The sequence below is a fragment of the Astyanax mexicanus genome, chromosome 8 (assembly GCF_023375975.1).
Source record: "Astyanax mexicanus isolate ESR-SI-001 chromosome 8, AstMex3_surface, whole genome shotgun sequence".
Lineage (NCBI taxonomy): Eukaryota > Metazoa > Chordata > Actinopteri > Characiformes > Acestrorhamphidae > Astyanax > Astyanax mexicanus.
In genome coordinates this window covers 43,918,974-43,945,296 of record NC_064415.1, presented here as the reverse complement: position 1 = coordinate 43,945,296, position 26,323 = coordinate 43,918,974, and the positions used below count along the sequence as shown (strand labels likewise).

The 26,323-nt window shown below is 42.5% G+C and overlaps 1 protein-coding gene across 1 annotated transcript; it reads left to right on the top strand.

Annotated features, from left to right (window-relative positions):
- The first annotated feature begins 1,831 nt into the window (after positions 1–1,831).
- On the top strand, positions 1,832–24,627 carry fam163aa (family with sequence similarity 163 member Aa). The gene is made up of 3 exons (XM_007234389.4): positions 1,832–2,041; positions 21,371–21,485; positions 22,365–24,627. The coding sequence occupies exons 2-3, from the start codon at positions 21,393–21,395 to the stop codon at positions 22,707–22,709; spliced, it is 438 nt and encodes a 145-aa protein (XP_007234451.3). The 5' UTR covers positions 1,832–2,041; positions 21,371–21,392; the 3' UTR covers positions 22,710–24,627.
- Positions 24,628–26,323: the final 1,696 nt, after the last annotated feature.

The window sequence follows — 26,323 nt, the reverse complement described above, 5'->3', positions numbered from 1 at the left end:
AGAAAAAAGTTCCAAACAACTCCAGAGGAATACCTTTAGGCCTGATACTATTACCCTTTTTGGGACAATATATGGTGTCAATAACTGCAATAAACAATATTTGTCGTGGCTAGGCAGATCTCAGACATGTGCAGATACAATAAACAGTGCTGGGAATAACGGCGTTGAAATAAACAGCAGTACTAACACTGTTACTTTTTTCAGTAAGGAGTAATCTAACTAATTACTCTGACTGTCACTATAACGCCGTTACCATGTCCAACACCCCGTTACTGCACATTACTTTAGCCGCTCAATAAACGTTTTGTTTTAGTTTGCGCATAGAGACAAAGACGCATGTGTGTGTGTGCGCTGTGTGTGTGAGTCACAAGGGAGGGGAGGATGAGATAACTGCGCGCACTCTATTCATCTGGCCTATGAAACACGCTCTGAGAAGGTGGGGGGTGAGAAACAAAAGTAACGCAATAGTACCTTTTTTAATTACTTCAGTTAGTAACTCAGTTACTTTTTTGGAGAATTACTTTTTCAAAGTAACGTGCCCAACACTGACAATAAAACAAGTTTATTGACAAAATGGACAGTACAAGAGGTAGTCACAATGAGCAGGGTCAAAACCAGAGAACAGCAGCAAGAGAGAGAGAACTTACCATAAAGTAGTAACAGTCTGAAGGTCATACACAGGCAAAGAGGTGTCAGAGGGAGAGGCAAAAATCAGGGTCGAAAAACAAATCAAGGACATGGAATTCACATGCAAGGAAACAAACGTGTTGAAGCAGATAAACCAGCAATACTCAGCAATGAGTGAAGCAGAAAGAGTAATTAGTAGGCCAGTGAACAGGTATTCAGGATTCAGGTGATTTGCTGCCTGGAGGTGTCGTGCAGTGTCAGGTGATCGTGAGGGTCAGCGTGTGGTGCATCCTGGGTATCGTAGTCTGGACACTGGAGATTGCAGGTAGGAAACCCTGCAGACACGTAACAGTATTAGACGTTATCCTGACGTAATTTCTTTGTCATCTGAGATCATTAACAACATTTAACCTAAAATGAATGTCTACTGACATTGGTGGCCAGCTGGGAAAGACTGGAGCACTTTGTGTGCCAGGCCAGGCGTGACAATATTATTGACATTTTAATACTATTTAATACTATTGATATAATGATGATTAGACACCCGTTAAAGAGAGCAATGCATTTCTAATTACTAATTAATTAGACACTGACATTGGAGTATTTTGTTCTCTTCATTAACATTAACTCTTCATTAATATATATATATATATATATATATATATATATATATATATATATATATATATGTGTGTGTGTGTGTGTACTTAAACCCCTTGGGATTACTTAGATTTCTGCATAAATAGGTCATTAAATGTGTAGCAGTCTGGACCAGGTCTGGCATAATGTTATTCAAAAGCAGTGTGTAAGACTGGTGGAGGAGAACTGAATATGAACTTGTTTTCTTTGCATTATTTGAGGTCTGAAAGCTCTGCATCAGAGCCATGTCCCATTTTCTGCAAATAAATGCTCTAAATGACAATTTTTTTTTTTTTTGGGGGGGGGGGGGGGGGGATTTGGGAGAAATGTTGTCTGTAGTTTATAGAATAAAATCATCTATAAATAGCAAAATCAGAGAAACTGACTTAGAAACTGAAGTGGTCTCTTAGTTTTTTCCTGAGCTGTATATATAATACATAGTGGTTCTTTAAAGGGTACTTCCAGGATCAGGGTTGAGATGCACTGCTGTAGTGTGTGTGGGGGGAGGGGGAGTTGTAGAGTCTCTCTCTCTCTCTCTCTCTCTCTCTCTCTCTCCTGCTGATCTAGAGAGTGGTTCTCGGGGTGAGGAGAGGATGGAACAGCGAGGCTTCCCGCGTGCAGAGGAACTCCCGCCTCCTGCAGCCTGACAGACTGAGCGGCCGGGTGATCAGCAGCGTGTTCAGAGGTTTATTCTGCAGCTCGAGACGCCCGTTAGCGGATCAGCAGCTCGAGCGCTGCTCTGCACAGCGGACTGGTGAAGGACTCGCTCGTGCAGGTAATTCAGCTCCACCTTAAAGCTGCGGCTCTTTTTTAAGGTAGAACGTATATCTCCATATGATTAAGAGTGTGATGTACATTTGAATGTATTTTAGTGTCTGCAGTGTTGGTCCACCTGAACACCCCCAACACACTTTACAGGTTCTGAGCTTCAGCTCCTGCTCTACAGGAACAGTGGGAACTCTTAGAAATGGTTCAGCTCGAGCTGAATTTAGACTACAGGGTATGTATTTGTTTTAGTTTGGTAGTTTAACTGGTTCACAAGCACGATTAACCTGACCATGTTACTAGATTACTAGAATAACCAAGCTTGGCTGGTTGATCAGCATGACCACCAAGACCAAGATAATCAAGATCAAGCTTGTTGACCAGCAAGACCACCAAGACCATGCTGGTTGACTAGCAAGACCACCAATACCTTACTGGTTGACCACCAAGACCATGCTTGTTGACTAGCAAGACCACCAATACCAAGCTGGTAGACCAGCAAGACCACCAAGACCATGCTAGTTGACTAGCAAGACCACCAAGACCATGCTGGTTGATCAGCAAGACCACCAAGACCTTGCTGGTTGACCACAAAGACCATGCTTGTTGACTAACAAGACCAACAAGACTATGCTGGTTGACCATCAAGACCATTCTGGTTGACCAACAAGACCACCAAGACCATGCTGGTTGATGCTGGCAGCTCAATGTCAACCATCTGGACCACTGAAGACTACTTTACAGCATCTGAAATCAGCTTTCCTCTTAAGCTGTTTTTTAGGAGGGTTTTTGTCTGCTCAAATGGTTCCTCCATCCATGTTTTGGAAATGCTTCCGTAAGTTTTTCGTGTTTGGGAGGCTATCCATGTTTTGGAAATGCTTTTTGCATGTTGGAAGGTTTTCTGTCTTTTGGTATATTTTTTGTGCTTCGGTATGTTTTTCATGTGTTGGAATATTTTTTTTGTTTTGATATGTTTTTCATGTGTTGGAAGGTTTTTTCATATTGCGGGATGTTTTCTGTATGTGAAAAAGTTTCCTGTGTTTCAGGATGTCTTAGATGTTTTGGGATTGTTTTCCGTGTTTCATGTTGATTTTTTTCCGTATTTCAGGAACTTTTCCATTTGTTGGGTTCGTCTGGCTGTGCTCTTCAGCAGATGTATGGCTGGAGGGTTGGCTCTGGTCTCAGATGGCCGAGTGGAAATTGTAGCACGCAGATAAAGTTTTCAAAGCCTTAGGTCCCTCACAGAACTGATCCTGAAGACGTGTGAAAGCCACTTCTGTGTAGAAATAGGCAGAAAGTCTAGGTTTAGTGAAGTATTCTACTGATCCCTCAGGACTCATTTAGGACACAAGTAGGACAGTATCAGTATATATATAATACTCAGAGTATTTAGGGTGGAGTTCGGGGCAGCTTCGCTGGAAAACTGTGAAGCTGAAGCCCCCCACGCAAAGAGAAACATGTAGAGAAAGGTAGTTGATAAAAGAAGGAGGAAGATGGGGAGGAGGTGGGCGCAAGGTTGTTGTTTAACAAGCAGGTAGAGGAAGTGATGGTTTATATAGGGAAAATAATGGGAGGAGTGAGGGCGTGGATCATCCTCCCAAAACTAAGTTATATATATAACTCCACTAAGTAGAGAAGGGTTGGGGTTGGGAGCACAAAAATGCCGGTCAAGTAGAGAATAATGTAATTTGAGTGAAGAATGAAAGTGGATGGATTGAGAATGAGTGGGGTTGAAATTAAAGTTTGGGTGGGGAAGTGTGGTGTTTAGGTGAAGTATGATGAGATTAACTGGATAGAATTGAGGTAGGATAGAGCAGAAATGACTGTGCCTAGGAAAGATGGGTGGGAAATGAAAATGGTTTGAATAAAGTAGGCTGGTCATTAAGTTAAAAAAAGGGTTGGTGTTTCAGTGAAGAATGATGATGGTGTTTGGATGAATGGTGGTGTTGAGTAAAGAATGATGATAGTTGGGTGGAAAATGGTAATAGATGGGTGACGAATAATAGTTGTTTGGTAGAATGTGGAATGATGGTGGTTGGGTGGAGAATGATAGTGTTTGGTTGAGAATGATGATGGTTGAGTATAAATTGATTGTGGTTGAATGAATAATGACAGTGACTGGATGGAAAATGATTGGGGTTAAGTTGAGAATGATATTAGTTGAGATGAAAATGAAGCTGTTGGAGTGGAGAACACTGGTGTTTTTGTGTAGAGAATTATGGTTGGTGAGTGATGGTGGTTGGGTGGAGAATGGAGAAGAAACTCTCCATTGGTCTTTAGTGCTAGAAGACCCATCTGCCCCAGTGTTGACTTTATAATTTGCAGGCTTTGAATACCAAACTGGTTCTGAAATCCACTACCATGAGAACTCTATAAGGAGCTGCTGAGTAGTGAAGAGAACACTGTTCACAGTATCTGCTCGAATCAGTACAGAACTGCTAGTTCTTGTTTCAGGTGGTTCATTTACTCTGTTCTTCTCTGTCCCAGGTTGAGCCCAGTCTTCTGATCACATGGCGAGTTCAGGTGAGAGCTTTTTGAAGAGGTTGGAGGGAGAAAGTCTTCACTGACTACCTGGCAGAATGTTTCAGTGATGGAAAAATATTGTTCAGGGAATGAGATTTAAATAATTAAAAAGTCCCGCTCTGAGATGGCAGGCTGGCTGTGATGGGAAGTGCAGAAATGGGAGCAGGAGCCCAAATATTCATGTCATTATTTAACAGCACAGAAACCTCTGAGTTTCAGATTCATTCAAAAATGATCAGAGCTTTCTACTTTACCTGAGCTGCTCACGGACCTTACAGCCAAGGAGGTGAATGTGAATAATAAAGGAATGCTTTCACCCTGAGCTGGGTGACATCATAGATCTGCTGCATGAAAGACTGTGGACTGTTGGGGGCGCTGTAATGCTGGCATAGTTTCTTTTATTGATTCTAATGCTAATTCTGACCCTAATCAGTTTTGAGTCATGGATACTGTTGGTGCAGTAGAGTGCTTGACATGGTTGGTGCAGTAGGGCACTGGATACGTTTTTTGCAGTAGAGTGCTTGACATGGTTGGTGCAGTTGGGCGCTGGACACTGCTGATGCAGTAGAGTGCTGTACATGGTTGGTGCAGTAGGGTGCTGGACACTGCTGGTGCAGTAGAGTGCTGGACAAGGTCGGTGCAGTAAAGCGCTGCACTCTGATGATTCAGTAGAGTGTTGGACTTGGTTGATGCAGTGGAGAACTGGACACTGTTGATGTGGTAGCATGCTGGACACTGATGGTGAACAGTAATGGTGTGGAAGAGTGCTGACACTGTTGGAGCAGTAAAGTGCTGGATACTGTCTGTGGAGAAGAATGCTGGAGGCTGTTGTTTCAGTAAAAAGCTGGACAGTGTTGGTGCAGTAGAGTTCTAGACATTGTTGGTGCAGAAGATTGCTGAACACTGTTGCTGCAGAAGTGTGCAGGACACTGATGGTTTAGTAGAGTTATTGACACTAATGGTGCGGTAGAATGCTGGATACTGATGGTGCAGTAGATTGTTGAATACTAATAGTGCAATGAAGTGTTGGATACTGTTGGTGCAGTAGAGTGTTGGAAACTGTTGGTGCAGTAGAATGTTGGAAACTGTTGGTGCAGTAGAGTGTTGGATACTGTTGGTGCAGTAGAGTGTTGGATACTTTTGGTGCAGTAGAATGCTGTAAAATGTTGGTGCAGTAAAGTGTTGGTGCAGTAGAGTGTTGGAAACTGTTGGTTAGGGCTGGGGCGACGCGTCGACATAATCGACGTCATCGATTACAAAAATACATCGATTTGCATAACGTGCGAGAGCATTAGAGGTTAGATCGGGCCCAAAAATTCCAACTGGCTGTTTTCGGGCTGTTTTAATGAGCGAAATATGATCAGAATTATGTTAATTAACACGGTAACATAGAAGCATAGAACTATTATTTAATTAAAATGATTTTTAAGAACAGCTAAACACAGTTCTGCAAGTCAAACGCGGAGGAGTGCGAGAGACACAGAGAGAGAGAGAGAGAGAGAGAGAGAGAGAGACACAGAGAGAGAGAGAGAGAGAGAGAGAGAGAGAGAGAGAGATTTGCTTGTTCTGGTGAGAGCTACTCACAGGTGAAGGTTCTCTTTGATCTCCTCGTGCTCATATTCTAGTCCCATTCATAATTCTGCAGCTCCCTCAGTGTTTTCTGCCGTATTTTGCGGCTAGCGCGAGCGCTTACAACTGACACCGCGGACCGCGAGGTGCCGCCGCGCTTGTGCCGAATCCGACTCTCTGCTGAATCTGACTCCCGCTTCGCGGACAGAATCGGCACAACACCCCCGCTGTAGAACTGCGGTAGTGAAAACAGCACTTATAAATAAATTCGTTTAGTTTCACTTTCAGTTTTCGTTATTTTTTTTTTAAATAAAAATATAATTAAAAAACAGACGCCTACATCTCGGACTATTTTCTGGAGCCCGGGTCGGATTTACGGGCGGGCCTCGGGTCATGTCGGGTTCGGGCAGAGAATCTAAGCTCTAGAGAGCTTGGACTCCGGAGAGCAATCTCCAGCTACAAAAAAACGCCAGCGGGCATCTAAAGTTTGGGAGCATTTCACGCAAAAGGGCAACAATGTGGTCCTCTGCCATACGTGCAAAAGGAGCACTTGAAGCACAAACATCCAGGAGCACTATGTCAACAGGGTCACACAGTAAGTTACCGTTTACATCAGGGTTTCCGCGGGTGTCCTTAAAAAGACTTAAGGCTGTCTACCAAAGGTTTTAAACCTGCCACAGGCAGAAATTATACATTTTTGGTTTATATTTGTGCATGGCATTTCGCAGTTTCCAGAAACAGTAGCATTATTCATAAGTTCAGGTGTTTAGCTAAGCTAGCTGCCTTAAGTTATTTTAGCTAGCGCCGTCGGCACTGCGGTGTCACACCGTTTTCTGTCACCGTCGGAATTTTGTGACCAGTGCTCACGGTTATGAGCGTTCATTGGCAAAACGGAAGCTTTCTATACCTACACCTTACCCTCAGCCCTAAACTGAACCGTTTTGGCCAGTCGGGGTAAACATTAGAAACGAACACGTTTCGAATCGGCCAGTGCACCGGTCTGCTGAGAACTACTTGCCAGTGGTCACAAAATCTAGCGGTCACAGAAAACAGTGCAACACACGGTTGTGGTGTATGGGAGCTTATCCATTTTTAGCGTTATAGATCTAAACAACGTGCTGTACATGTAAGTGATTATAAGTGTGGGGTTTGGTTTAGTAGGCTTGTGTTGTTGTTGTTGTTGTTGTTATATATAAATATAGTAATTTATCGTTTGCTTTAAAACGTAAAATAATTATTTAAATATGTTTCTCAATGAATAGATTAGTCGACTAATCGGAAAAAATAATCGTTAGAATAATCGTTTAAAAAATAATCGTTAGGGACAGCCCTACTGTTGGTGCAGTAGAGTGTTGGATACTGTTGGTGCAGTAGAGTGTTGGATACTTTTGGTTCAGTAGAATGTTGTAAAATGTTGGTGCAGTAAAGTGTTGGTGCAGTAGAGTGTTGGATACTGTTGGTGCAGTAGAATGTTGCAAAATGTTGGTGCAGTGAAGTGTTGATGCAGTAGAGTGTTGGATACTGATGGTGCAATAGAGTTTTGGAAACTTGGTGCAGTAGAGTGTTGGATACTGTTGGTGTTGTAGAATGTTGGATACTGTTGGTGCAGTAGAATATTGGAAACTGTTGGTGCAGTAAAGTGTTGGATACTGTTGGTGCAGTAGAGTGTTGGAAACTGTTGGTGCAGTAGAGTGTTGGAAACTGTTGCTGCAATAGAGTGTTGGAAACTGTTGGTGCAGTAGAGTGTTGGATACTGTTGGTGCAGTAGAGTGTTGAAAACTGTTGGTGCAATAGAGTGTGGGATACTGTTGGTGCAGTAGAGTGTTGGAAACTGTTGGTGCAGTAAAGTTTTGGAAACTGTTGGTGTAGTAGAGTGTTGGATACTGTTGGTGCAGTAAAGTGTTGGATACTGTTGGTGCAGTAGAGTGTTGGAAACGGTTGGTGCAGTAGAGTGTTGGAAACTGTTGGTGCAGTAGAGTGTTGGAAACTGTTGGTGCAGTAGAGTGTTGGATACTGTTGGTGCAGTAGAGTGTTGGAAACTGTTGGTGCAGTAGAGTGTTGGATACTGTTGGTGCAGTAGAGTGTTGGATACTGTTGGTGCAGTAGAGTGTTGGAAACTGTTGGTGCAGTAGAGTGTTGGATACTGTTGGTGCAGTAGAGTGTTGGAAACTGTTGGTGCAGTAAAGTGTTGGATACTGTTGGTGCAGTAGAGTGTTGGATACTGTTGGTGCAGTAGAGTGTTGGATACTGTTGGTGCAGTAGAGTGTTGGATACTGTTGGTGCAGTAGAGTGTTGGAAACTGTTGGTTCAGTAAAGTGTTGGAAACTGTTGGTGCAGTAGAGTGTTGGAAACTGTTGGTGCAGTAGAGTGTTGCAAACTGTTGGTGCAGTAGAGTGTTGGAAACTGTTGGTGCAGTGGTGTTGGAAACTGTTGGTGCAGAAGAGTGTTGAATACTGTTGGTGCAGTAGAGTGTTGGAAACTGTTGGTGTAGTAAAGTGTTGGAAACTGTTGGTGCAGTAGAGTGTTGGAAACTGTTGGTGCAGTAGAGTGTTGAAAACTGTTGGTGCAATAGAGTGTTGGAAACTGTTGGTGCAGTAGAGTGTTGGAAACTGTTGGTGCAGTAGAGTGTTGGAAACTGTTGGTGCAGTAGAGTGTTGGAAACTGTTGGTGCAGTAGAGTGTTGGAAACTGTTGGTGCAGTAGAGTGTTGGAAACTGTTGATGCAGTAGAGTGTTGGAAACTGTTGGTGCAGTAGAGTGTTGGAAACTGTTGGTGCAGTAGAGTGTTGGATACTGTTGGTGCAGTAGAGTGTTGGATACTGTTGGTGCAGTAGAGTATTGGAAACTGTTGGTGCAGTAGAGTGTTGAAAACTGTTGGTGCAGTAGAGTGTTGGAAAATGTTGGTGCAGTAGAGTGTTGGATACTGTTGGAGCAGTAGAGTGTTGGAAACTGTTGGTGCAGTAGAGTGTTGGAAACTGTTGGTGCAGTAGAGTGTTGGAAACTGTTGGTGCAGTAGAGTGTTGGAAACTGTTGGTGCAGTAGAGTGTTGGATACTGTTGGTGCAGTAGAGTGTTGGAAACTGTTGGTGCAGTAGAGTGTTGGAAACTGTTGGTGCAGTAGAGTGTTGGATACTGTTGGTGCAGTAGAGTGTTGAAAACTGTTGGTGCAGTAGAGTGTTGGAAACTGGTGGTGCAGTAGAGTGTTGGAAACTAATGGTGCAGTAGAGTGTTGGAAACTGTTGGTGCAGTAGAGTGTTGGAAACTGTTGGTGCAGTAGAGTGTTGGAAAATGTTGGTGCAGTAGAGTGTTGGATACTGTTGGAGCAGTAGAGCGTTGGAAACTGTTGGTGCAGTAGAATGTTGGATACTGTTGTTGTAGTAAAGTGGTGGAAACTGTTGGTGCAGTAGAGTGTTGGAAACTGTTGGTGCAGTAGAGTGTTGGAAACTGTTGGTGCAGTAGAGTGTTGGAAACTGTTAGTGCAGTAGAGTGTTGGATACTGTTGGTGCAGTAGAGTGTTGGATACTGTTGGTGCAGTAGAGTGTTGGATACTGTTGGTGCAGTAGAGTGTTGGAAACTGTTGGTGCAGTAGAGTGTTGGATACTGTTGGTGCAGTAGAGTGTTGGATACTGTTGGTGCAGTAGAGTGTTGGATACTGTTGGTGCAGTAGAGTATTGGAAACTGTTGCTGCAGTAGAGTGTTGAAAACTGTTGGTGCAGTAGAGTGTTGGAAACTGTTGGTGCAGTAGAGTGTTGGAAACTGTTGGTGTAGTAAAGTGTTGGAAACTGTTGGTGCAGTAGAGTGTTGGAAACTGTTGGTGCAGTAGAGTGTTGAAAACTGTTGGTGCAATAGAGTGTTGGAAACTGTTGGTGCAGTAGAGTGTTGGAAACTGTTGGTGCAGTAGAGTGTTGGAAACTGTTGGTGCAGTAGAGTGTTGGAAACTGTTGGTGCAGTAGAGTGTTGGAAACTGTTGGTGCAGTAGAGTGTTGGAAACTGTTGGTGCAGTAGAGTGTTGGAAACTGTTGGTGCAGTAGAGTGTTGGATACTGTTGGTGCAGTAGAGTGTTGGATACTGTTGGTGCAGTAGAGTATTGGAAACTGTTGGTGCAGTAGAGTGTTGAAAACTGTTGGTGCAGTAGAGTGTTGGAAAATGTTGGTGCAGTAGAGTGTTGGATACTGTTGGAGCAGTAGAGTGTTGGAAACTGTTGGTGCAGTAGAGTGTTGGAAACTGTTGGTGCAGTAGAGTGTTGGAAACTGTTGGTGCAGTAGAGTGTTGGATACTGTTGGTGCAGTAGAGTATTGGAAACTGTTGGTGCAGTAGAGTGTTGAAAACTGTTGGTGCAGTAGAGTGTTGGAAAATGTTGGTGCAGTAGAGTGTTGCAAACTGTTGGTGCAGTAGAGTGTTGGAAACTGTTGGTGCAGTGGTGTTGGAAACTGTTGGTGCAGAAGAGTGTTGAATACTGTTGGTGCAGTAAAGTGTTGGAAACTGTTGGTGTAGTAAAGTGTTGGAAACTGTTGGTGCAGTAGAGTGTTGGAAACTGTTGGTGCAGTAGAGTGTTGAAAACTGTTGGTGCAATAGAGTGTTGGAAACTGTTGGTGCAGTAGAGTGTTGGAAACTGTTGGTGCAGTAGAGTGTTGGAAACTGTTGGTGCAGTAGAGTGTTGGAAACTGTTGGTGCAGTAGAGTGTTGGAAACTGTTGGTGCAGTAGAGTGTTGGAAACTGTTGATGCAGTAGAGTGTTGGAAACTGTTGGTGCAGTAGAGTGTTGGAAACTGTTGGTGCAGTAGAGTGTTGGATACTGTTGGTGCAGTAGAGTGTTGGATACTGTTGGTGCAGTAGAGTATTGGAAACTGTTGGTGCAGTAGAGTGTTGAAAACTGTTGGTGCAGTAGAGTGTTGGAAAATGTTGGTGCAGTAGAGTGTTGGATACTGTTGGAGCAGTAGAGTGTTGGAAACTGTTGGTGCAGTAGAGTGTTGGAAACTGTTGGTGCAGTAGAGTGTTGGAAACTGTTGGTGCAGTAGAGTGTTGGAAACTGTTGGTTAGGGCTGGGGCGACGCGTCGACATAATCGACGTCATCGATTACGAAAATACATCGATTTGCATAACGTGCGTCGGCGCGTCGTAAACATGGCGGCGCCTGTGGAGAGCATTAGAGGTTAGATCGGGCCCAAAAATTCCGACCGCGGACCGCGGTGTGCCTCCGCGCTTGTGCCGAATCCGACTCCCTGCTGAATCCGACTCCCGCTTCGCGGACAGAATCGGCACAACACCCCCGCTGTAGAACTGCGGTAGTGAAAACAGCGCTTATAAATAAATTAGTTTAGTTTCACTTTCAGTTTTCATTATTTTCGTTTTTTTTTAAAATAAAAATATAATTAAAAAACAGACGCCTACATCTCGGACTATTTTCGGGAGCCCGGGTCATGTCTGGTTCGGGCAGAGAATCTAAGCTCTAGAGAGCTTGGACTCCGGAGAGCAATCTCCAGCTACAAAAAAACGCCAGCGGGCATCTAAAGTTTGGGAGCATTTCACGCAAAAGGGCAACAATGTGGTCCTCTGCCATATGTGCAAAAGGAGCACTTGAAGCGCAAACATCCAGGAGCACTATGTCAACAGGGTCACACAGTAAGTTACCGTTTACATCAGGGTCTCCGCGGGTGTCCTTAAAAAGACTTAAGGCTGTCTACCAAAGGTTTTAAACCTGCCACAGGCAGAAATTATACAGTTTTGGTTTATATTTGTGCATGGCATTTCGCAGTTTCCAGAAACAGTAGCATCATTCATAAGTTCAGGTGTTTAGCTAAGCTAGCTGCCTTAAGTTATTTTAGCTAGAGCCGTCGGCGCTGCGGTGTTACACCGTTTTCTGTCACCGTCGGAATTTTGTGACCAGTGCTCACGGTTATGAGCGTTCATTGGCAAAACGGAAGCTTTCTATACCTACACCTTACCCTCAGCCCTAAACTGAACCGTTTTGGCCAGTCGGGGTAAACATTAGAAACGAACACGTTTCGAATCGGCCAGTGCACCGGTCTGCTGAGAACTACTTGCCCGTGGTCACAAAATCTAGCGGTCACAGAAAACAGTGCAACACACGGTTGTGGTGTATGGGAGCTTATCCATTTTTAGCGTTATAGATCTAAACGTGTTGTACATGTAAGTGATTATAAGTGTGGGGTTTGGTTTAGTAGGCTTGTGTTGTTGTTGTTGTTGTTATTATATATAAATATAGTAATTTATCGTTTGCTTTAAAACGTAAAATAATAATTATTTAAATATGTTTCTCAATAAATAGATTAGTCGACTAATCGAAAAAAATAATCGTTAGAATAATCGTTTAAAAAATAATCGTTAGGGACAGCCCTACTGTTGGTGCAGTAGAGTGTTGGATACTGTTGGTGCAGTAGAGTGTTGAAAACTGTTGGTGCAGTAGAGTGTTGGAAACTGGTGGTGCAGTAGAGTGTTGGAAACTAATGGTGCAGTAGAGTGTTGGAAACTGTTGGTGCAGTAGAGTGTTGGAAACTGTTGGTGCAGTAGAGTGTTGGAAACTGTTGATGCAGTAGAGTGTTGGAAACTGTTGGTGCAGTAGAGTGTTGGAAACTGTTGGTGCAGTAGAGTGTTGGATACTGTTGGTGCAGTAGAGTGTTGGATACTGTTGGTGCAGTAGAGTATTGGAAACTGTTGGTGCAGTAGAGTGTTGAAAACTGTTGGTGCAGTAGAGTGTTGGAAAATGTTGGTGCAGTAGAGTGTTGGATACTGTTGGAGCAGTAGAGTGTTGGAAACTGTTGGTGCAGTAGAGTGTTGGAAACTGTTGGTGCAGTAGAGTGTTGGAAACTGTTGGTGCAGTAGAGTGTTGGAAACTGTTGGTGCAGTAGAGTGTTGGATACTGTTGGTGCAGTAGAGTGTTGGAAACTGTTGGTGCAGTAGAGTGTTGGAAACTGTTGGTGCAGTAGAGTGTTGGATACTGTTGGTGCAGTAGAGTGTTGAAAACTGTTGGTGCAGTAGAGTGTTGGAAACTGGTGGTGCAGTAGAGTGTTGGAAACTAATGGTGCAGTAGAGTGTTGGAAACTGTTGGTGCAGTAGAGTGTTGGAAACTGTTGGTGCAGTAGAGTGTTGGAAAATGTTGGTGCAGTAGAGTGTTGGCTACTGTTGGAGCAGTAGAGCGTTGGAAACTGTTGGTGCAGTAGAGTGTTGGATACTGTTGTTGTAGTAAAGTGGTGGAAACTGTTGGTGCAGTAGAGTGTTGGAAACTGTTGGTGCAGTAGAGTGTTGGAAACTGTTGGTGCAGTAGAGTGTTGGATACTGTTGTTGTAGTAAAGTGGTGGAAACTGTTGGTGCAGTAGAGTGTTGGAAACTGTTGGTGCAGTAGAGTGTTGGAAACTGTTGGTGCAGTAGAGTGTTGGAAACTGTTGGTGCAGTAGAGTGTTGGATACTGTTGGTGCAGTAGAGTGTTGGATACTGTTGGAGCAGTAGAGCGTTGGAAACTGTTGGTGCAGTAGAGTGTTGGATACTGTTGTTGCATTAAAGTGGTGGAAACTGTTGGTGCAGTAGAGTGTTGGAAACTGTTGGTGCAGTAGAGTGTTGGAAACTGTTGGTGCAGTAGAGTGTTGGAAACTGTTGGTGCAGTAGAGTGTTGGATACTGTTGGTGCAGTAGAGTGTTGGATACTGTTGGTGCAGTAGAGTGTTGGATACTGTTGGTGCAGTAGAGTGTTGGAAACTGTTGGTGCAGTAGAGTGTTGGATACTGTTGGTGCAGTAGAGTGTTGGATACTGTTGGTGCAGTAGAGTGTTGGATACTGTTGGTGCAGTAGAGTATTGGAAACTGTTGGTGCAGTAGAGTGTTGGATACTGTTGGTGCAGTAGAGTGTTGGAAACTGTTGGTGCAGTAGAGTGTTGGAAACTGTTGGTGCAGTAGAGTGTTGAAAACTGTTGGTGCAGTAGAGTGTTGGAAACTGTTGGTGCAGTAGAGTGTTGGAAACTGTTGGTGTAGTAAAGTGTTGGAAACTGTTGGTGCAGTAGAGTGTTGGAAACTGTTGGTGCAGTAGAGTGTTGGAAACTGTTGGTGCAGTAGAGTGTTGGAAACTGTTGGTGCAGTAGAGTGTTGGAAACTGGTGGTGCAGTAGAGTGTTGGAAAATGTTGGTGCAGTAGAGTGTTGGATACTGTTGGAGCAGTAGAGCGTTGGAAACTGTTGGTGCAGTAGAGTGTTGGATACTGTTGTTGCAGTAAAGTGTTGGAAACTGTTGGTGCAGTAGAGTGTTGGAAACTGTTGGTGCAGTAGAGTGTTGGAAACTGTTGGTGCAGTAGAGTGTTGGAAACTGTTGGTGCAGTAGAGTGTTGGATACTGTTGGTGCAGTAGAGTGTTGGATACTGTTGGTGCAGTAGAGTGTTGGATACTGTTGGTGCAGTAGAGTGTTGGAAACTGTTGGTGCAGTAGAGTGTTGGATACTGTTGGTGCAGTAGAGTGTTGGATACTGTTGGTGCAGTAGAGTGTTGGATACTGTTGGTGCAGTAGAGTATTGGAAACTGTTGGTGCAGTAGAGTGTTGAAAACTGTTGGTGCAGTAGAGTGTTGGAAAATGTTGGTGCAGTAGAGTATTGGAAACTGTTGGTGCAGTAGAGTGTTGAAAACTGTTGGTGCAGTAGAGTGTTGGAAACTGTTGGTGCAGTAGAGTGTTGGAAACTGTTGGTGCAGTAGAGTGTTGAAAACTGTTGGTGCAGTAGAGTGTTGGAAAATGTTGGTGCAGTAGAGTGTTGGATACTGTTGGTGCAGTAGAGTGTTGGATACTGTTGGTGCAGTAGAGTGTTGGAAACTGTTGGTGCAGTAGAGTGTTGGAAACTGTTGGTGCAGTAGAGTGTTGGAAACTGTTGGTGCAGTAGAGTGTTGGATACTGTTGGTGCAGTAGAGTGTTGGATACTGTTGGTGCAGTAGAGTGTTGGATACTGTTGGTGCAGTAGAGTGTTGGAAACTGTTGGTGCAGTAGAGTGTTGGATACTGTTGGTGCAGTAGAGTGTTGGATACTGTTGGTGCAGTAGAGTGTTGGATACTGTTGGTGCAGTAGAGTATTGGAAACTGTTGGTGCAGTAGAGTGTTGAAAACTGTTGGTGCAGTAGAGTGTTGGAAAATGTTGGTGCAGTAGAGTATTGGAAACTGTTGGTGCAGTAGAGTGTTGAAAACTGTTGGTGCAGTAGAGTGTTGGAAACTGTTGGTGCAGTAGAGTGTTGGAAACTGTTGGTGCAGTAGAGTGTTGAAAACTGTTGGTGCAGTAGAGTGTTGGAAAATGTTGGTGCAGTAGAGTGTTGGATACTGTTGGTGCAGTAGAGTGTTGGATACTGTTGGTGCAGTAGAGTGTTGGAAACTGTTGGTGCAGTAGAGTGTTGGAAACTGTTGGTGCAGTAGAGTGTTGGAAACTGTTGGTGCAGTAGAGTGTTGGAAAATGTTGGTGCAGTAGAGTGTTGAAAACTGTTGGTGCAGTAGAGTGTTGGAAAATGTTGGTGCAGTAGAGTGTTGGATACTGTTGGTGCAGTAGAGTGTTGGAAACTGTTGGTGCAGTGGAGTGTTGGATACTGTTGTTGCAATAAAGTGTTGGAAACTGTTGGTGCAGTAGAGTGTTGGAAACTGTTGGTGCAGTAGAGTGTTGGAAACTGTTGGTGCAGTAGAGTGTTGGAAACTGTTGGTGCAGTAGAGTGTTGGAAACTGTTGGTGCAGTAGAGTGTTGGATACTGTTGGTGCAGTAGAGTGTTGGATACTGTTGGTGCAGTAGAGTGTTGGATACTGTTGGTGCAGTAGAGTGTTGGATACTGTTGGTGCAGTAGAGTGTTGGATACTGTTGGTGCAGTAGAGTGTTGGAAACTGTTGGTGCAGTAGAGTGTTGGAAACTGTTGGTGCAGTAGAGTGTTGGAAACTGTTGGTGCAGTAGAGTGTTGGAAAATGTTGGTGCAGTAGAGTGTTGAAAACTGTTGGTGCAGTAGAGTGTTGGAAAATGTTGGTGCAGTAGAGTGTTGGATACTGTTGGTGCAGTAGAGTGTTGGAAACTGTTGGTGCAGTGGAGTGTTGGATACTGTTGTTGCAATAAAGTGTTGGAAACTGTTGGTGCAGTAGAGTGTTGGAAACTGTTGGTGCAGTAGAGTGTTGGAAACTGTTGGTGCAGTAGAGTGTTGGAAACTGTTGGTGCAGTAGAGTGTTGGAAACTGTTGGTGCAGTAGAGTGTTGGATACTGTTGGTGCAGTAGAGTGTTGGATACTGTTGGTGCAGTAGAGTGTTGGATACTGTTGGTGCAGTAGAGTGTTGGATACTGTTGGTGCAGTAGAGTGTTGGATACTGTTGGTGCAGTAGAGTGTTGGATACTGTTGGTGCAGTAGAGTGTTGGAAACTGTTGGTGCAGTAGAGTGTTGGATACTGTTGGTGCAGTAGAGTGTTGGATACTGTTGGTGCAGTAGAGTGTTGGATACTGTTGGTGCAGTAGAGTGTTGGATACTGTTGGTGCAGTAGAGTGTTGGATACTGTTGGTGCAGTAGATTGTTGGATACTGTTGGTGCAGTAGAGTGTTGGATACTGTTGGTGCAGTAGAGTGTTGCACAGTGTTGTTACATTAGAGTGCCAGACAGTGTGTTGGACATCATCACCAAAATAGAGGGTATAATAATTAAACTTATTTAATAATCATAATAAGAAGTATAGTAATTGTTGTATTTATGTTAAAGGCCGAAACAATTCTCTTTAATTCTCTTGCATTAATTGTCCTGGCTGCTACGGCACAGCAGTGTGTGTGAGAGAAAGAGAGAGATCTGAAGCTGCTGACTTGTCCTTGGTGAAGTCGTAAAACTGCCAGCTGTAGCCCCTCCCCTGGTGCATGCTGGGACAGTGGAGGATAGTAGATGAAACAATGAAATCCCTCAGCAACAATGGCTCTCACACACACAGTGTGGGTTTGCAGCAAGGTAGCAGTACTTGTGTGTGTTTGAGATTCTTGTGAAAAGGGACTGAGCAACATTCACTGAGGACACAGTGCAGAGTACAATTCAGAGAAGGAGAACATTGAGGAGAACATATCAGAGGACAGTGTAGAGCAGGGGTCAACGAGTTAGCCAGTACAGTGCAGCTGATTTTCCTACTTTTAACAGCTACTTTTATCCGACAATTAACAGCGAAGGAAGTAATTCCTACAGGACCAGAATTGTCCACCTCTGATGTAGAGGATGATGAGTAGGATGTTGAGGAAGACAATTTGAAGTCCATTTCACAATATGTTGTGGAGTAATAAGCAGGATTAGGAGGACAATATAGAGTACAATTCAAGAGAATAGGAAGGAGAACATTGAGTTGACGAGGAGGATTGTGAGGAGGACATTGAGAAAGACACCGTAGAGTAAAATTCAGAGTACTTTTTAAAGAACTAAAGAGATTGGAACATTAAGAACAGTTCAGAGGACAGTGAGGATTGAATCTGGTGGACTTGAGCAGGGAAAGCACAAAACTATGCAGTAATTCCTCCAGGACCAGATATGCCAACCCCTGATGTAGAGGACATTGAGGATAAAAAGTACAATTTGGAATTTGTTGTAGGGTTGTTGTAGAGAACTGATGAGTATGGAAAGAAGGAAATTGAGGAAGACAGTTCAGAAGAACAGTGTAAAAGATTGTGGAGATGACAACTGCAGAATAAAATTTGGAGTATGTCATAGAGGACTGAAGACCAATTTATACTTTTTTGTCGAACCTTCGCTGTAGCATACACATACCCTGCGAGGTGTGGACAGCAGCAGCTGTGAGTGGACCGCTGAGCCAAGCACACATTCCGGCCTTAACGGTTTAAACTGCGGAGTGATGCAGAGTTGTGAACTCACAAACGCAGGAGTATAAACACTTCCTTCTTTGAGGACTGATTAGGATGAGGAGGAGGACAGTTCTGAGGACAGGATTGTGAGTAGGGTGGTGTCGAGTGAAATTCGAGGTATGTTGTAGGATGGAAGGGAGGACATTGTAGAGGACAATTTGTAGGACAATCTAGAGGACATTGTGGGGAGGTTTTGGAAGGGCAGTGTGGAGGAACAATGCAGTGCCATGACTGAGGCAGATTGGATTCAGTTTTTCGCTAAGGATTCATGGTACGAGGGGGTGTGGTCATAGAGTGGGTGTGGTCAGAGCTTGACTATCACAAGCCCTCAGTTCTCTTTACTCCAAAAAAATTACTATAATCACAGAAAACAAAAACCTATCCAAGATCATGATGCCCACCATCTCTCTCTCTCATCTCTTTCTTTATGGGATGGGTGTTGGTGTTTTATGTGAGGTGTAACCTCAGCAAATTTCTAATCTCTGTCTCTGTGTGTGTGTGTGTGTGTGTGTGTGTGTGTGCGCGCACTCTTGGTGCTGTTCCAGAGAGAATATATGGCGCATTGCTTTTACTAACATTAGCATTTCTCTGCTCCATATAATTTAGGGCTTCCACTCTTAGAGACCCCAGACACTGACTGTACCTCACACTGATTCATTATATCTCTGCCATTCATTAAAGTATTACCTCACATTGACCTATGAAATCACTGCTTCACACTGACTCATTAAAGTAATCATTCACAGTATTCCATTTTGATTTTGTGATAACAACATTCTTGGCGATATGACACGAAAAAAAATTTAAAACTAATTTCTAGAATATAGTAGTGCAACTAAGTAAATATTAAAGTTTAATTTAGTATAAATATAACAGATTTATGCATTCAGTAGAAACAAAAAAAAAGTCTGTTAACTATTTTTGTAAACAGTACCTTACCAAAACCCTGATTTTGTATAAAACAATAATTGTGTAAAAAAGTGTAACCAAATACAAACCTTACCAAAAATAAAGTAATGTAATGAAAATCTACCACAAAACTAAAGTGCAGCATATTTATTGCATTCATATAAATTACCATAGAAACAATTAAAAGTGAAAACAGCAAATAGCAAAACTAATACAAAATATTTATTTTGTTATAATATTATTTACAAGAATATTGTGATATCAAGTTATGGTCTTTTTATGTTTTAACAAATATTTCTGTGATATTCTTGCATATGATAACGATATAGTGCACTCCTATACTACATGCTGATTTTAAGTGATACAGGATGGATCAGAAATCACTGACAGATAAATTCTGCTTCGGTTTTCTTTTTTTTTCTCAATTCCTTAAATAAACACCGTATCTAATATTCAAAACATTAAACAACAAAAACAACAATCCTATTCTTCTTTTTTTTAACTAACAAGGATAAAAAGTGGATGTTAATAATAGAATCATTTGCTGGTAAAAGTTATGCTGCTGCTGCTCTCTTGTGGCTGAAACTGACTTTATCAGTTATATGATGTTATGTACAGTAATAACAAAAGTTTGGGAGAAGGACCACGCCCGAACTCTACGTTCTAACTCCACCCCGTATCAATCAACCGCCCTGTAAATACCTGCCCTAACTAACTATGTCTCGTGACGAAAGTTCGCAACCCACCTCCTCCCAAACAACCCCCTTTATCTACTCTTCCACTTCCTATTAAATAAAAAGGGGGGGATATAACTGCACGCTTCTTCAAGCATGCAGTTCAAAACTCCAGCCCAATTTTCCCTGAGTTCCCTCCCCTTTTTCATTCTTCTTTCTCTACTTCCTTAGGGGTTCCGCACTTAGCAAATTTGTGTTTTGTCCATCAGTGTCTGTTTCATTGTCCTCTCTAATCTGTAGCCCACGACTGTGCACTAGTGAGAGTGACTCTCCTGTACTGGACTGGTACCATCAGTGCATTCCATACCAACTCACTACCCTGTTCAAATCAACAGCTTACACCAGCATGAACTTCATGCTGCTCTGTTACTGGTCTGTTTTGGTTTGGTGCAGGTTTAGTTGGTCATGCAGCATACTAGTGCCTTAAATAGAACATATGCTGGTTGTTCTGTAAGGGCAGTAAAACTAATAACTGCTTATTAGTGTGTTTTGCGTTTAGAGGGTGTGTGAAGAGTTTTAGTTCCCCACTAACAGCACTGCACAAAAACAGATCCCTGGAGAAGTTAACTGTAGAGGTCAGGAGAGGACGTTCTGCACATTCATGTATATAAATCTTTCACACAGTCAATATAAAGTACTGAAAGAGTTAGGTCAATACCATTTTTAATTTTTTGCAGAACTCTTTTTAAAACACCCCTACTGTAAGTAGAACAGGTTATTAATGCTAAAATATGGATTGAATCTCATTTAAGCTAATTAAACAATCCTTCTCTTTCTTTTTACTGTTTGACCTGTGCAAGTTGCATTGCACTAGCTATTATTTCCTCCATTAATGCTTCAGGAAAGTACCAGCATTTCAACTTTAAACATTAATTTAATCCTGATTCCTCACAGAATATTTTTGTTTTTTTAAGCAATTGACAGCACTAATAAAAATATAATAAAATTTTGCCAATCTTACATTCATTCTTTTATTTGCATTTAAATATCCACTATTAAAGGTTTAAAGGCCCTATTTTAGCAATCTTTGGGCAAGCCATCAATCACAGCCCACGCAGCTTGATTTAGGGTGTGTAAGTGTGTCTTTGCAATCATATAGACGGGAAAGTACATCATGTGCAGCTTAAAACGAGCAAAAGGCATGGACTTATTATCTTAATCAATCATAGCTGTGTTTTGGGCGTAATTTGAAATAAACCAGTCTGCGTTTCACTTGTCATTCCCTTTAAGAGTCATGTGCAGTCTGACATTTGCAGATTGTTGATTCATCAATTTAGATACCTGCACTTTTCCAACACTTCTCAGCAGAGAAAACTGACCTGCTCATTCAGACTGTGAAGGTTTGTGAGCAGGTCATTTATTAAAACAGCTATGTTATTCTGTTTGTATTCTGTTTATTGTTGATTAAAATAACTGCATAGCTGCCAACAGGCATGCTGCCAATTCACTGCCAAGATACTGTCAACGACTGTTGACGTCTGTCTAGGTGGAATCAGAAATAACAGCATAGCTGCCAACAGGCATGCTGCCAATTCACTGCCAAGATACTGTCAACGACTGTTGACGTCTGTCTAGGTTGTATTCAGTCAGTGGAGCATCTGTGTTTTCCGTTGCCAAGATAGCAATACACCAGAAATTTACCTGAACACTTCCAGTCACTTAGTGACTCGTCTTATGCCAGGTGTAAGATGCAAATCAGTTCACACCACTAATATCTCTCTGTCTCCTTGTCTCTGTCTATTTCTCTCTCTTTCTCTCTCTCTCTCTATCACTTCCCAGAGTTTGATGGAGATCAGGTCGGATGTCAGCTGGAACTGTGGTCATTACTGGAGGAATTCTGGCCACTGTGATACTGCTGTGTATCATAGCAGTGCTGTGTTATTGTCGGCTGCAGGTACACACACACACACAAACACACACAAATATAGATATACAGACCTTGAAAAAAAGTATCTATACCCTCTAAACTTTTTTACTGGGATTTTATGTGATTTTAAGTGTGGTTTACATTTGTATTCAAGTCCTCTGAGTCAGTACTTAGTAGATCCACCTTTCACTGCAATTACAGCTGCAAGTCTTTTGGGGTATGTCCCAAGGGGCTGAATTTGTTTGTCCATTCTTCTGTGCGAAATAGCTCAAGCTCAGTCAGATTAGAAGGAGAGCATCTGCAAACTACAATTATTAAGTGATGTGCGGGGTTAGTTTTCTGCCACACATTGCATTTTGCATTGTACACCCTTCCATAAAGGCTAGATTTGTGGAGCACATCATAATTGTCTTGTGGATTTCTGCAGGATTCCTGCAGCTCCTCCAGAGTAACCATGGGCCTCTTGGCTGCTTCTCTAATTAGTACTCTCCTTTCCTGGGCTTTCAGTTTAGGTGGACAGTCATGTCTTGGTAGGTTTGTAGTTGTTCTTTTCTCTTTACTTATATAGATGATGTATTGAGCCATGCATAGTGAGGTGTTCATAGATTGTTTTTTTTAGTACCTAAGTCTGTTTTACACTTCCCCACAACTTGATCTTTGACTTGTGTTAGGTGTTCCTTGGTTTTCATGATGCTGTTTGATCACTTATGCTCTCTAACAAACCACTGAGGCACAGAACAGCGGTTATTATACAGAGAATAAATGACAAGGAGGTGGACTGAATTTTATTTAGGGAAATCAGTCCATGCCACACTTTCCACTATATTTTCTATATTTTCCATGTTCATCTATTTTTTCATTTACTCCGTTTCCTTTCTCTGTCTCCCCCATGTGTCTGACGGTCAGTATTACTGCTGTAAGAGGAATGGCTCTGACAGGGATGTGGCTTTGGAAAATGACCCCCAGCCTCAGTTTGCCTGTAACGCCTGCAGTGCTCCTGGAGTGGACGGGGCAGCAGTCACACCTTTGGTGCTACCGCATGACCCCGCGGCAGTCCACGGGTACTGCCCCACCTGCACACCTTACCACCTACGGGACGGCATGCGGAACGGTGGCGAGCGGCTTCTGGACTACATGCCAGGTCACTATGAAAACACACATGCCACGGCGCTGGGCATGGCCGCCCTGCTGAGCCACCCCAGCCCACCAGACTTTATCACCAACACACATGCCATCAGCACTGACGTCTGACCCTCGCCCTACTGGTGACCCCACAACCAGGCGTCAGAGTGCAGACTGACCCGGGTAGCAGACTGACACCTGCCTACCGGACGTTACTATTGCTGACCAAACTCTGCCCCTTTGGACGCTGACTCTGATAACTAAAGGCCTCCTGCCTGACCGTCTCAGATCTGTTTAAAAGTGTTTAAAATTGTGACCATTAATCCTCATCTGCTAAAGGACAGAAATTACTTAAAAATGATTATTCAAACTTCAGCTCTCTTCATATTAACACTGAAAATCACGTCACTTTAATGTTCATTACTGTGAAAATGTTTTGGTCTGGAAGATCTGATGTTCTCTAATGTTGAGATAAAGGGCACCAAGCCCAAACTCTGTCTATACTGTCTAGAAAGTGCAAAATAATTTGATATCAATGCAGACAGTATAAATCCTAGTAGTCACCATCATGCTTTATTTTTTTTAGCTTTGACTTAAGCTTTCTCTTTTGGGCAGGGTTAATGTACAGTACATATTGGGGGTGTACATTGGAAGGAAAGACTGTTATATAAAAGTTTTGAGGTTTTGGGATTGGCCCTTTTTTACAGCTCTGTTTGTGTTCTGTCCGGAATGTTGCCAAGGGCTCTAATGCCGGAGGTGTTTATGGGCATGTTCAGGCATAGTCTGTACCCAGAACCGATTCTGGGCTTGTTAGTGGGAGGGGGTTATTATGGCTTGTTTTCTTTTACACAAAAACTCCATTCAAATCGATTAAGCAATTATAGGCATCAATTGTCTGTGTAGTGTGAGTGTAGTTTGGCTTTTTATTGTGTTATATTGATACTGCACTGCAGCAATGATAAGCAATGCTCTTTGGGATGTCTGGCACTTCACCGTACAGTAACTCCTTTAAACAAGCAGACTTTTGTCCATGCGAGCCAGGCGTGAGTTCATCAGCCTGCTGCCACTACCCGCACTTGTTCCACAAAACTGAGCTTATTACAGTAAACTTACTCATCAAAGTGTGGGTTTGAGGGTGGGTAAAATGCTAAGTAGAAGCATTTACAACCAATCAACCCCACCCACAGTTCCAGGAGCAGATAGCTAATAGCTGAACCCTATAGGCCACTGATTTCAGTAGGACCAGAGATCTGTGCTCTGGACCACGTTTGATCACCAAAACAGCTTAAACACTTGATCAAATGTACCGAACTCAAAAAGCAAATGCTCCTGGGTCAATAAAAACGGCTATGTTCTGTATCTGCATCTGTTTTAATGTTGTCCACTGAAGACTAGATGTATATATTAAATAACATTAAGAAAATGAGCATCACAGTGTCTGGGACACTTTTTATGTTTTACACTGTTGGAGCAAGGCTGGAGAGACTGCCCTCTGGAGGATAAAAAGGGCTCAATGTATTTATCTATGGCTGTTAAAATGTTTAAAAATGTTTAAAATAATGATTATTTCTTACACTGAACATTTGTCAATGTTGATTTCAGCAACTTACCCTAAACCCACTTCTAGTAGATGATCTGTTCTTCTTTTGCTCTTTGTGATCTATCTAATTAAACCACAAAGCTATGAATGCATGTATTCACTGTTACATTTGCAAAATGTAATTTATGGTCTTATTTCTTGTAATTGTCTTCATTTTTTTATTTAGTATATATTTGGTATTTATGGGTTTCTAAAAAGTTTACATTTTGATGTTTGTTTCACTTTTTCCTTTCAAAAAAGTATTAGTTTAAAGTCTTGTTATGAACTGCAACATTGAATTTGACTAAGTAGGTAAAATGATGATGGTTTATGATCTACTGGGTTACATTTTGTATCTTACATGTGGAATCTTTCTGAAAGTGTAAAACTGATGAAAAAAAGAGAATCCTCCACTTACTTCACAAATGTCTCTCTTTAAAAAAAATGAATAAAATATTTTTAAATGTGTGTACAGCTTTTGAAAATGTTTTGGTTGGGAGCTGATATTTGATACTGTATTTTTACAATATTATTTCAAACACCCTACATTGGTGATTTCTTCATCCAAAAAATTACCACATCACCACATTAAGTCTTTTTTTTATTTATTAACGTTTAAAATAACATATCTAAAATGAATCAATAATACCATCAGTTCAGTTACACAGGCTATTTTTGGATATGTTACACCAAGGAGCATAAAATATGTGTCAACTAGTGCCTGGCCAGAGTAGCCTTTTTATTATATACCACGGGATCAGGGCTAATAACAGCTCAGTTAGGTCTTAGGTCTAGGTCTGGAGCAGTGTTATATTTAGTAAAGGGTGAATGTTTGGAGCAAGAGTTACAGTTAGTATAAGCTTAGGGTTGGGGTTTGAAGCTAGTGATATTGTTTAAAGCACATGTGTCAAACATGTGGCACGAGCTTGTAAAATCTTAGTGTCTATAATAAATAGGTCAGAAGCGTGCTTTGACCAAAAACTACATTTCCCACAATGCTTGTCGATTGTGTTACCCGCGAAGTTATGGCTTACTGCCACTACACGGCAGTGTAGTCATTGATGTGGAAACCCTGCGGGAGGGAAGGCGTAACTTCGCGGGTGGAATTGAGACATACAAATGTTTATCCCATAATGTCCAGAAAAAGAAAAGTCGATGCAGATGGACGGCTGTGCTTCAAGGCGAAAGACCGGTATGCCTTTTGTGTTACGAAGCAGTGTCGGTTATTAAAGAGTAAAATCTACGCTGGCATTTCTATTTTAAGTTCATTACATACTTATTTATTAGAGATGGACCGATCAGGGTTTTTGGTACCGATATTGGGCGGGGCCAAATGCCACATTAATGCCACACAGGTGCCAGACAAACCTGGTACCGATTCCCCTAATTACATCCACGCCAAAGCATACACTGGTAATTTACGCTGCTAGTAAATAAACAAGAGTGTTACTGACCAAAAATAAACGCTTTTTAGGAGAGATATAAGTTGTGCATAAATATTTATAAGAAAATACCTGACAAAATCTGTTTTAATGACGTTAATAAACATCACTGTGTCAGCGCTAGTCGCAGTTTCACCGCAGCAAAGGACGAGGACGTGAATCACTTATCTAACCAGCCTGTACTGATTTCTGCCCCCAATAACCCTTTCAATAACCTCCGATAGCCTTTAATAGTCTTCAGTAGCCTTCAACAGTCTAACCTTGCAGCCGTGGTGTGTCCACTAAACTCCGTAGTTATAAACATCATGAGGTTAGCAGCGCGCTAACTGACCTGTTTATAATGTAATCCGAGCAGTGACTCCGTGACGGCTGCTCTAAACTGCTGCTGTTAGCTGGTTGGGAACTGTAGAGAGCTGTATTATCCGGTTAGTGGGGTTAAAACCTTTATTTTCTACACAGATTAAATTTAAAACCTGTAAAAAAAAAAGTTCTCCAGACTGGCTCAGCTGAGCCTGTAGCCCGTGGCTGGGCTGTAGGTCTGACTGAGTAAAGACAGCGGGGCTTGTGCTGCTGCTGCTGCTCCGACTAGTGGTTGGATGAGGAACTGCAGCTTCCTGTAAGCGAGCAGTTTCACCGGCCATCCACACACTGCCCTGATAGCCTCGATGCATGCATCATTTCCTCGTTTGATGTAAGGATGGTAGGATGTTTCCGGTCGCAAT

Bases quoted from the DNA above. Each gene is read 5' to 3' on its own strand.
- fam163aa (XM_007234389.4), top strand. From the start codon at position 21,393: ATGTCAGCTGGAACTGTGGTCATTACTGGAGGAATTCTGGCCACTGTG. The intron at 21,486-22,364 runs GTACACACACAC...TCTGACGGTCAG, and splicing joins TGTGTTATTGTCGGCTGCAG to TATTACTGCTGTAAGAGGAA.